The sequence below is a fragment of the Pteropus medius genome, unplaced genomic scaffold (genome assembly GCF_902729225.1).
Source record: "Pteropus medius unplaced genomic scaffold, Ma_sr-lr_union100, whole genome shotgun sequence".
Classification (NCBI taxonomy): domain Eukaryota; kingdom Metazoa; phylum Chordata; class Mammalia; order Chiroptera; family Pteropodidae; genus Pteropus; species Pteropus medius.
In genome coordinates this window covers 5,375,023-5,388,018 of record NW_024353908.1, presented here as the reverse complement: position 1 = coordinate 5,388,018, position 12,996 = coordinate 5,375,023, and the positions used below count along the sequence as shown (strand labels likewise).

The following is a 12,996-nucleotide window of genomic DNA, read 5'->3' as shown; positions in this document are numbered from 1 at the left end:
ATTTATGGTGAACTTTCCTTAATTACCACTTCCCCGGCAACATCACATATACACTGGTTGTAGGAGCCTCGAGTGTTATGTATGTTTGATTAGCTCATAGAATCCACTATGTTATCTTACAAATACGAGATAGTCAATAAATTTACTGATAGAAGGCCAGAGAGAAAAATGGAATGAAATATTTTGTTCCAGTAACATAGTTATATATGATATATATGTATTTTCTGTATGTATTATTAACCATGTGACTTTCTGTTCAGTGTTTTTGGAAAATTAAAATTGATTCCTAATTAGCATTATTAATTTGGTCTCTAAAAGAATGGGAACAAGTTATTTCAGCTTGTTTTATACAGAAGAATCCAAGATAAGACTGATTTTCTTATGTAAAACTGAAGCTGAGAGTACATTCTTCCATTAGAGAACGAGTTATGTTACAAAACTCAGATTTTATAATTTGACCTAGAATTCAGAGGCCTGAGAGTGACTTCTTAATAATAAATGAATGTCGGCCTACAGAATTTAGAAGTTTAACAATATACTGAATTTGGACACTCCAATGTATTCATGACCTATAAATACACTATACCTCCAAGTTGTGTTATTTTCTGTAAGTCCTTAGTACAGTTTTCTCTTTTCATTTAATAAATTATTCACTTAAAAATTTCCTTTGGAAAAGTAAACTCTCTTACTATCTATTAAACGTCTCTATCTTTTCATGGTATAGTTTTTACTCATTTTAAAATGAGGATATTAGCTGTTTTCCTTTTTTTTTTTTTTGAGAAAAAAGGCTGGGTGATAATTTAAAGAATACACAAAAGGTATTTTCTTTTAAGATGTGTAAAATGTCTAAATATTTTTAAATGAATCCTGATGTTTTTAAGTGACTCTTTACTATGATAATTTTAGCCCAAATCTGCTAAACCCATTAAAAACAAAACAAACCAACAAGCTCTGTTTTATTCTTAAGAGAAATCTTTATCTGTCTAAGGAATTGGCTATATCCATACAATTTGATTCTGAAAAATCAGAAAATCTATTTGGTTGTAAACATTCTACTATATTTCAAGTATAGCTGAAGAGCTTACTCTTGTCTGAATCATATTGTAATCAGTATGTGTTATTTTGTTTCTCCAACTGAATTATAAGTTCTTTAGGCACCAGAGTTATGGTATATTATTTGTGTAAATCTGTGCCTTGTAGGAAATAAAAACATTTGTTGATTTGGTTTACTTAATTTTATATTAATTTGTAAAACAAATGCTTCCTATGGTATGAATGGTTTTTCTTATCAATTTGAATTTTCGTGTATTACTCCAAGAAATTAGTTTTAAGACAACTGTTTAGAATCTTTTTTTTTAAATTATGGTCTGAATATACTTTTCATTCTTCAGAGTGTATATTTATATAAACTTTTTATATTTTTATGAAAATTATATTCAAGATGTTTTAGTATTCACATATACCTTTTGATAACTCTAATAGAAATTTGGTTTCCTTTCTATAATGCCGAATAATCTAAATATAAAAAAGAAAATAAAATTGGTAAGTGAAAGAAGAACTAAATTGCAAATTTTCCTCTCCTATTGTCTGTTGTTTGAGATTAGACCTCATGAAGCACTTTTCTTATCTTCCGTAATGTAGCTATTTCTTTTCAAATACATGTTGGTGTGAATATTCAGTTCAGGAAGAAGAATCACTTGATGTCTTATTTAATACTACGCCTCTGTGAGTTGTCCTCTCTATTTTTTCTTGAAGTTATACACTAGTAAAACTACTGTCATTGCCCTTGCTTTTCGTCTTTGCTGCACATTTACTTTTCGACAGGCTTAAATAATAGCTAAAATGGTTGAAATGATTTATGCCTGCAGTGATGTCTTCATTTGCTCTATTCACATTCCTTTTTTTTTTTACTAATGGTCTGGTGAGCACCTAGTGTAGGTGCATTTTATTAGAGAGTATATTCCCTCTAAATGCTGTTCCTAAGCTGAAAGAAATGGGCCATAATCATATAAAAATAAAGTATCTCTTTGTAGAATTTACAATAAATGGAATGTCCTTATTCCCGAGGCATAGAACATAAGGGATATTTTTTCTCTCACTATAAGGTTGCTTTTTATACTAATGTTGATTAAGTATATCACATCAACAACTGTTGTGACATATAAGAAAATGAATGAGTCTCCTGAAAATCTCAATTGAACTGAGTAAATCTCTTGCAGTTTTAGTTTTCTACAATTTTCTTCTTTCCGTTGAGACAGAAAAGATAGGTTCCCAGTCTCTACAGATTGCTTCGCTCCTAGTTCATAAAATTGCAATTAATAATGGTGAGCTAAGACCATTCTGGATTTGATGTACTGTCCTATCATTATTGAAAGAGAGTCTTTAAATCTGCTGTTTAACAACTTGTCGGGACTTTGCACTGATTAATTCATCTGGTCACAGTCTCAAGGCTGACATGGCATCTTCTAGGCCTTCCACTCCATTGGGATCAACCTCATAACTTTATAAGAGATGAACTTACTACTTTATAGACTTAGAAAGAAATTTCAACCGTCAGCTGTAGGATATGCCACTGGAATTTAATTTGTTGACCTATGAGAACACAGAAAATCTCATATTTTACTGAACTTTCTAAATATAAAATGTTATCAGAGAATCATAATGACTCTGACATTTGAACTTCAGTAGAAAGCCAATACATTTAAAGTAAGTGCTCTCCTTCCTGAAATGTTCAGCACTCCATCAACAACATATGTCAGATTCTTAAGAAAATATTACCCATTGTGGAAGAAAGCACTGGAAATTGGGCCATGGGTACTGGCTTTTAGAGAAGACATTATTTGGGGGCCACTCAACATCTATTCTCCCTGTGTTCTGGGGCTAGAACCCTAAATTACCTCTGAAAAAGCATCTACCACCCTTTATGTAGCCTTGTGGTACAGTTGGTTAAGGTTCCCTGCCCTGCTTAACCAAAAGGGAACAACTTTACATGTGTGTCTTGAGTATAGGGGATGAGAGGACGGAAAAAGTATGTGGAGCTAATTTGTTCTAGGAGCAGTAACTTGAATATATTTGTTAAGTCTTGCTATTTGGATCATCAGAGCTAGATTAGTTTCTGCCCCTCTGGACCTGGATTGTTCTTCTGAACTCTGAACTACCTCCAAGTCTTCCAATAAATTCCTCTTTTAATTCATTTAGCTAGAATCAGTGTCTGTTACTTTACTCTCAGGAACTATGTGATGATTAATTTTAGGTGTCAGCTTGACTAGAAATATCTGGTGGCTGGTAAAACATTATTTCTAACTGTCTGTGAGGGTCTTTCAGGAATAGATAAGTATTTGAATTGGTAGTATGATTAAAGAAAATCACTTTCACTAGTGTGGGTGGGCATCATTCAATCCATTAAGGGCTAAATAGAATGAAAGACAGAGGAAGGGCAAATTTGCTTCCTGTACTTGAGCTAGGATATTTATCTTCTTCTGACCTTGGATATCAGCACTCCTGGTTCTTGGAACATCTTACTTAGATCCAGATTTATACCACTGGCTCTCAGAACTTGGGACTTGGACTGAAACTATACCATTGATTTTCTTGAGCCTTCAGCTTGCATACAGCAGATTGTGGGACTTCTCAGCTTCCATGATTGTCTGAGTCAGTCCCTTATAGTAAATATTCTATCTGTCTGTCTATCTATCTATCTATCTATCTATCTATCTATCTATCTATCTCTATCATCATCATCATCATCATCATCATCATCATCATCTATCATCTATCCATCCATCCATCCATCCTTCCAACTATTTATCTTACTGATTCTGTTTCTCAGAACCTGACTAATAAAAACTATTAAAGCTTCATTTTATAATTGTTAAATTTTAATAGTAGTGTGCTATCCTTTGGTAATTCTTTACCTAATGTTCTTTGGAGAATAAAATGTAGTAGGATATGTTTTACTACAGCTTAAAATATATCTTTAATAGGCATTCCCAGGGTAAAGAGTTTATTGGAATCCAAAATGCTGACCTAAGTCTGTGAAACACTCTTGGCTCTCTTTTTGGGCAAATTCCTCATACTCCTCAAATACTTCCTTTGGGTCAAGATGCTCCAGCCACTCTTGTTTTCATTTACTTCTTGGAGCATGACATGTTTTTCCTCCCATGTTCCTTCTACCTGAAATTTTATTTACTCTCTCCATCAACAAATGCCTTCTCAATCTTCAGATCTAAGAGAAATCTCTAGGTGACTTTTCCTGTCAACAACTGATCTCATACATCTTATCGTTTGTGAGATCTTATCATATATGTGTATCTTATCGTATATCTCATGTATCTTAATCTTCATTTGGGTTGCCTCATAGGCATTTAACACTTAACCTGATCCATATATATCTTCTGATCTCTCATCTCCAGTCTGTTTTTCTCTCATTTTTCTCCATTCAGCATTATCATCATGCAGTATCTCAAGCCAGGAGTAAGCCTTGACTCATATCTTTCTATTGTCCCAAACCAATGCACCTGCCAGTTCAGGTGGCTTTAAATCCAAACTAGATCCCAAATCCCATCCTTCCTCTTTCACCTTCACAATTTTGTCTTACCCCAGTTATCATCTTTTGCTTACTCAACAGCAATGTCTTCTATTTTATTTCTGCGTACACTCTTAACCTCATATAAGTGATTGCTTATATTCCCTTGCTTAGAATCTCCAGTGGCTTCTAACTCCAATTGGGAAAATATATACAAACTCCTGACTGAGGCCAGCAGTGTGGTCCAACATTATCTCCAACTTAGTCGCCCTCCTTTACCTCTCTTCTTTGCTTACCACCTTTCTCCATAAATTTTTTCCCTTCTTTCCTTCCTCCCTTCCTTTTTCCCTTTCTTCCTTTTTTCTTTTCCTCTTTCCTTCCTTTCCATCTGTCATTCTGAATTCTCAGCCGCACGGTCTTTGCACCAGCTCTTCTCCCTGTTGGAATGCTCTTCCCAGATTTTTGCACATTTGGCTTCTTTTCATTTCAATCTCAACTCAAATATCTCTCTCACAGAAGATATTAACCACCAATTCTAAAGGAGACTTCCCTCTGCCAATCTCTATCACACCATCTTATTTCAAAGCTTCAAACGATTACCCCTGTAAAAGTATCTTGTTCCTGTACCTGTTTTACTTATTTATATGACTTGCAAGGGCATAATTTCACATCTAATTTCTCTTTTCAACTATGTTTAAAAACAAAACAGCATTCTATTTGGTTGTTAACTTTTCCTCACCTGTGTTTTGGTTATTAGGTAACACATTTTCACAAGTTAATAAAGACTAATTAAATACAAGCTAATGGTCCTGTTTCCTGTATATATATAATAAAAAGAATCTTAAGATATGCTATTTGTGGAAATTAACAATTTAAAGTAGGCATTAGTGGGACTTAATTTTTCTTGTCAGAAAAAAAAGAATTTAAAGTAAATACGAGTAAAGGGGGTCAAATATATGGTGATGGAAGGAGATTTGACTATGGGTGGTGAACAGAGAATGCAATATGCAGAAGATGTATTACTGAATTGTACACTTGAAATCTATATAATTTTATTAAACAATGTCACCCAGATAAATTTAATTAAAGTAGATAAATAAATAAAAAATAAGAAGTATCTGAGTGGAAGAATTATTATGGATTAATATTGTCATTAAAATAAAGCACTTAAATACGTAAGTTTCTTGAGGGCAGGAACGGTGGCATTTTCATTGTTTGAAATCTGTTTTTTTGCCTAATATATTGTCTGTGAGTTCTAGAGGCACCTATCAAATTGTTGCTAAATTGAATAAAATACACATTTTGGAATTGTTTTAATGCTTATAACCTAAAATTATTTTTTGAGCAAATGAAAGAAATTTTCTTCATTTATAATTAAGAGAATTCTAGTGAATTTATAAATATCAATAAAAATGAGTAAGATTCTCACTTCTCTATCTCATTTGCAAACAAGCAGTGATCAGGAATGAGATGAGATTCCTGGATTATAAGTTTTATGATTTGCATTTTATTGAGAAGATAATTTTTGGAACATGGCTTTTGAGACCTCTAGGCTGTTTTCCAGTATCTTGGGTTATTAGTTCTTAATATTCATTAATTCTGATTCTAGATGCCACATCATTGGTGACCCAACTCCTCTACATCAACACTAAATAATGATTTTGAAATCACCAAAGACTGTAGTTGCCATGTGACCACTTATAGAAAAGAAGCTATACTCAGTTTGAAATGACTATACAATTCTCATTACGTATGCTTTTTTCTTCCTGCCATTTTTTGGAAGGTGAGGGAAAAGCTTGTTCATTGCTCTCTCTCTATTTTTTTTTAAATCAAAACTTTTCTCTTAGTATAAACTTTCCCACTGAGACCCACCCAATTTAGAAGTTATTGGACAGAGTCAACACCTGATGAGAAGATTATAAAACTTTGCTTTAGTACATTGAGGGCACCTGGGATTTTGTTTTGTTCTTCCCTCTATTTATTATAACCATAAATAAAATGCTTCACTAAAGCAATTGCAGATAATTACAAGACAAGCAGTTCTATTTCAGTGGTCTTAATTTCACACTTTTTAGAATTAAACAATTGTCTTGACTTCGCACATACATATAAATATGTGTGTATATATGTATGTATATGTATATATGTGTGTATATGTGTATGTATGTATGTGTATGTATGCCAGGGAAACAATATTTATGGAAAACTGGTTGAGGGCAAATTATAATAGGTTTTGTTTAGAACAGAAGCTCTTAGAACAGAAGTTACAAACAAAAGTCACAAAACCTGATTTTATTTGTCCTGCATGGTGCTTTATAACCATGGTTCTTGTTATTATTATTACTTAACCTTTAGCAATCAGGAGATTTCACATGGAAATTCAGATTTCCACCTTCTCCCAAAAAATCAGGAAACACTATAAGAAATTATGTGCAGTTCAAACATTGGTGACTCCATGATTTTAAACTGCAAATGGCAACAATTAAAAGGCTTCCATCCCTTCGTTTTGATGTTTCTCTTCCATATCAAATGGTGTAAGGTGCAAGCACTCAAATGCATACCCAGAATGCTCCCTGGTTTAATGGGGTATTATATGCAATCTTATTCTACCTGTAATTTTTTCTCCCAATTTCTATGTTCTATCAATTTTTCCTTCATAAAGTTTTTCACATTTGGGCTTATCTTCTTCCTCTCCTTGTTATGACTTTTATCCAGGTCATGTTTTTCTCCCATCAGGGCTACTGAATGTGTTGCTGTCTTAGCCATCACCATCCTTCTTGCCTTAACCTTTCCTCTGCCTGTCCCATCCCACTCTGCAAACTAGTTATATATTTATATACTTCAACATATTCAAATCATGCCTCAACATATTAGTTCCTGCTCTCAGATTGCAGTGACCATCTAGAACCCATGTCCAACTATTTGACCTGTAGTCAGAATTCAGTCTGTTTGTCCCCTCTCATTTTATGTTAATCCATACACAAATACCTGATTAATATGCCCAGGTCCATAGCATCAAAGCAAACATCTTCCAATCTCTGATGACTTTACTCCAAGAATTATCTTTTCCTCTCCACCTGTGCAAGTAGATCATGACTACTTTCAAGACTAGCCTCTCTAGACCACCTTGGTCCATAACAGCACAATACAGCTCATCTTGCCTGGTGCATATTTCAAAATCATATTTTATTTCTCTGATCATCTTAAAACAGGGTTTCTCCAAGTATGGTCCTTGGACCTCTTACTTCAGAATCACCTGTTGTGCTCTTAAATATTTATTCCTGAGCTCCACCTATAGACTCATGAATCCCTTAAGTTGGTACCTAGAAATCTGATAAATTTAAAATGAGAAGTCTAGAATTTAAAGGCAACATGACTAATAGTGGTACAAGACTGCCTGATGATTTGACAGAAAGTAAAATAGGATTCAATTAAATTTACAAGTGAATTTTTAGGTCTACCAGTGTCTTTCTCAAACATTATTTACCATAATTATTGATAACAGCTCTGGGTGTGGCTTTAACCAGCTCTTTGCCACCTATGCTGAGGCCATCAGGCCCATGGTCTATTGGAGAAAAAGTGGAAGGTATTTAAGAGCCTCACATTTCAGGCAAAAGCAAAATGATTAAATAATAAGCTTCTTGAGTACAAAATTGTGTTTCTTTCTTTTCTTTTTTTTTTAATTGTTCTTTGCTCCTCTCATGCCTTATATCCAGTACACCGTAATTAATAAGTGTTGAATTGCATCGGGTAAATTGAATGAATGTTTGAAGATGAAAATTAAAAACGGACATCAGTACTCAGGTTTTAGTAATGGTGAAAACTCATTGAGTGCACACTCACTCTGAGGTCAGGCGCTGCATTCAGTGCTTCATGTAGATTGTCCAAGTGAGCTCTTGCTTCAACCTTAATAAGGTATTGCTATGATCTACATTCTAACAACAGAGTGTATTCAGCTAGAATTGCACAAGGGGCAAAATACACTGTGATATGAGAAGCAACCACTTTCGTCACTTATGAAAAATCTTTTGAATAACTGTAAACCATCTATTTCATTTTGTTAAAGAAAGGGTTGATACATTTGAAATACTGATTAATAACCATTAGAGAAGTCACCGTGACAAAGCGGTTTGAGGTACGGAACAGAATTTGGAACAGAAAGACCTGTGTTCAAGATTCAATTTGCCACTTAACAGCTCTGCAAATCTGAGCAAAATCCAAAGTCTCTCTGAAACTCAGTCCTTTATAAAATCAGAACAATATTACTGCACATCAAGTTGGCATGAAGATATTTATGTGAAATATTATGAAAATATAGAGTGCTATTACTATTAATGATTGCCGAAGCAGGATCTCAAAAACTATAACTACATTATTTTGAATCATGTTTTAAAGAGGGGGGAAAAACACAGAAATAATGAAATCTCATCTTCATAATCACATAAAGCAGGTATTACAGTCCCGGAATAAGGACTCTGAGGCTTAAGGAGGTTAAGTAACATATCATAGTCACAGCACACCTAGTAAACAGCTGAGGTGAGATTTAACAACCACATCTGCCTAACTGCAAATGCTCTGCTCTTTCCAAAGTGCCAGTTTATCTTTTTTTTTTTTTTTTAATAAGCCAACACATATACTTTGTCTTAACATTAAAAAGAGAGAGAGATCTATGTTTGAAAACTAACTCATTCTGATAATTCCAGATAAAGATATTGTTATCTTGAGTCTGGCTCAATTTCCTATTATGAAATATAGTAAACATGATTTGAGTGTAGCTTAAATGATGTATCCAAAAGGGATAAAACAGGTCATCTGGGAAATTGATTTTATAGATTATAAGAATTCAAGTGAACTAAACTGTACTTAATTGTACTTGATGGACACAATTTTTTCAAAAGAAAATTCTTCAGGAAACAATTTCATTATTATTTCTATATGTGACATCTATAGCCTGGTGTAATTAAAGCAAAAATAAATAATATAAACTTCACTTAAGTAGTAGTGAAGAAACCTCTATCTTCATGGATTTGAGGTTCGCAAGGAAAACAAAGGGAAATCTTTGATCCAAGTTCAATTTTTCACTTCCACATATTTTTTAAATGTTCCATTTAAAAATGTTTTAATGAAGAGAAGTTAGAGAATTTTCTCACCCTGTTACTTTTTGAAGGAAATGATTCTGAGAATATTTCATGTCTCCACCAACTTTTATCCTGAAATAGAGTTTCCAGTAGAGATGAATTCCAGCTGTTAATTTTGGTTACTGGGGCATGGGACAGAAGGAATTATATATTTTTTTAAAAAGTAAACATTTTTAAAATGAGGATAGGGTTAAGACAGGATTAAGAATAAGAGTGGACATGAGGGTATGTATGAATGTGAAAGTGTTCATTTAAATACTGTAGATAAATTCTGAGCACAGATCATGCCCTACAAGTAACTTAAACATCTTTTCTTAAAACACTGGTGGTTAAATTCATATGCTGTTGGAGTCACACAGTCTGGGATCAAATCCCACTCTGTCACTTCTTAATTTTGTAATTTTAGGCCATTTACTTAAATTCCTTGTGAATCTATTTTCTTATCTGAAAATTAGGAATATTACTCATTTATATGATTGTTACAATGATTCAGCATAATTATACACATTGTCAATGTGGTTGATGTTATTATTGTTGTTTTGGTGTTGTAGAACTTATTCAATATATATATATGCACATATATATATACACATATATGTGTGTGTATATATGTGTATATATATATATATATAAGATATAGGATATATATGCATATACATATGTGTGTGTGTGTGTGTGTGTGTGTGTGTATCCTATGACCTTAAAAAAGGATATTGAGGAATGGCAACCACTTAAGAGTTGTTTCTTTACAATTGAATAAATTCACAAAATGGTGTAAAATACACAGACACCTATTTAGATAAAATATCAAGTCGGTTTTCTTTAAGAAACGTTAAAGATGTTCCTAAAATGAAAAGGTTATAAAACCAAACTTTCTAGTAAATAATCACAAGTTTATACTTATATTTTCAAAAGCGCACAAATTTGTACTCATCATAAGAGAACATATTGATTTGTGTGTGTATTTCAAGCGACCATCTTACGCACACTGTGCCTGTGGCTGACAGCATTCTCCCCTGGGAAGGTGGCTTCTCTAATTGCAGTGAATGGTGATTCTATTTGTAGACATTACTTCCTACAGCATGCATTCCTTTCTGTGATTATTATTTAAAATATACTTGTCCTCAAATTATTTAGTCTCCTTGGCTAAAGGAGAAAGTTCAACAGCACAACAAGAACCTCACAGATAATGTGTATCTGGGTTGAAAATGCCTATTTTCTTACCAACAAAATAATCTGCGTTTACTGAAATATAGGGAATACAAAAAGTGTTTCAATATAAAGATTCTCAAACTACTACTTAGGCCTAGAAGAAAAAGAAAAAAAAAACGACAAAAACAGAAGTACTAATATTATTTGAACTGCCGGGGCATTTGTCCTCTTCTCACACTATCTCTTGCTTACAAACAAAAACACAATTTTTACATTGACAGAAAATTGACAGCAAGAGGACTTACCTTCTTTCAACCAAGAAATGTTATTTTTATCATTTTCAAAGTGCTCAGCTGTTCTTACTTTTACCTTTTCCGGCTCAGTTTCTGACATCTAAGTGGAAACAAAATTTGTGATATAAAAAATTCATTAAGAACCCAAATTTATAATATTGAGCTTTATATTTAGAGACTACTACTATATTATAGAAAAATGTTTTCTCTATAGTTTTGCAGTTCACAAATGTTGTCTTACATTTTATTCATTTGTAATATATTTTTTAAAAAATTAACATTGAAAACTAAACCTTATATAATTGTTCATTTTGCAGCAGTAAAGTTTCTTATAAAATTTTACAATTTATGAATATAAAAGAATAACAGATTAACAACTAGTCACAGATCTGTAAAAAACAAATATTCAGTTGATGTTTTAATGTTTTTTAATAGTCTATAGAAAAGCATGCTGCAAAGATATAAATAATAATAAAACACAAAAGAACCTTTTCAGTAATTTATTGGTGAGAACCTTTTGGCCTAAGATAGGCCCAGTTGAGCTCTCTGAAGCTGTTGAGGAGACCTATCATGTACCTTCACTGCATTGCATTTGACTTTCATGGCTTGCTCTAATGAGCTAGGATGCTCCATTTGAATCAGCACCTCAATATACTTACCTGTGTGTTCCAAAAGGAGGAGGCCCAAGGCGTGGGACCCGGGAGCAGCGTGGCGATGCGCTGGGCAGCCTTCCTTGTTGTCTCTCGATGTCCAGCATTCCTCTACCCTGCCAGAAGTGAGCAAAGAAGCAAATACACTCCCTCCCTGGGTGGTGCTAGATTTGTATTGCTGCCAAAAGCATCCAACTTGCGGCTGAGAGCCTTTTTTGTTTTTTTTTTTTTAGGTAATATAAAGCCTGTGGTTCAAAACAATAAAAACCTTCTTCAGTCTAGCACTTATTTAAAATGACACTCTGCAAAATCGAGTAAAAATAATGAACTCTTTTCAAACTGACAAAGTTTCTTCAGTCCTTTCCTTCCACATCCGTCATTCATCACTTAGAGTTAATATAAATGGATGTTGAAAAATACATTGAGAAATATACATAGACTATTTGGGTTAAAATAAAAAGAAAAGAAACATCTAAAGCTATTTCTCTACAAGTTCATCCTGCAGCTGACATTTTGAAAAGCAAGTTTTTCTAATATTTTATAGGAAACAAGAAAACATATCAAATTCTTTTGAAAGTCTGCAGATGTTCCAGAAAGGATTTGAAATAACATTTCAAAGAGGATTTGTCATTAAATTCTTAGTCAAAGATAATACCATTTTCAACAGAAGGTTAACAAGAAAAAGCATAACCCTTAGCTATGTCTGATGATAAATAGTCCAACATTTCTACATGCTGTCATTTTTTTTCATCATGAAATATAATATTTATTTTTTTGACCCAAAGTGGTTTGCCTTTTTATCTGGACAACTGCCTGTTATCTGATCTCCTTGTATCCATTTCACCTTCTTTCTCAACTTTATTTCTTGTACTTTGCTCCCAGGTTCACTGTCTTTAAAAACTACCTTGATCAGCGAATTCCTATACTAAGAAAACTTTCAGTTTTTCTTATTATCAATAAGATAAATTTCCGATTCTTAAAACAGCTAAGAGTGGTTGGATTCGATAACATAATTTTCAAACTGTGGCTTAACATCTTAAGATTTCTCCAAGGTGCCTATCCTTTTACTCCAATCAAATTGTAAAGCTGTCACTCAAACTTACCTGCTTCTATTATTAACATTCCAGAAATGTTTCCTCAAAAATCCCATCTCCACCCCAACCTTGAAGCCTTCTGGATATCTGTCATCTGGAAATAATCATTCCTTTCTCTGATCTCATGTGGGACTCTTGGCATGA

General features: G+C 33.3%; 1 protein-coding gene across 2 annotated transcripts in view; it reads right to left on the bottom strand.

The window, feature by feature from the left end:
• MDFIC2 (MyoD family inhibitor domain containing 2) overlaps nt 1–11,855 on the bottom strand; it is a 105,768-nt gene extending 93,913 nt beyond the window's left edge. The window contains exons 1-2 of one of the 2 annotated variants that reach the window (XM_039851658.1): nt 11,768–11,855; nt 11,121–11,208 (exon numbers count right to left, since the gene is read on the bottom strand). In XM_039851658.1, coding sequence (XP_039707592.1) covers nt 11,121–11,208 — 88 coding nt within the window. In that variant the 5' untranslated portion in view covers nt 11,768–11,855. The remainder of the gene's footprint in view (nt 1–11,120; nt 11,209–11,767) is intronic. The other variant, XM_039851659.1, reaches the window with a different exon arrangement.
• Between the last annotated feature and the right edge of the window lie 1,141 nt (nt 11,856–12,996).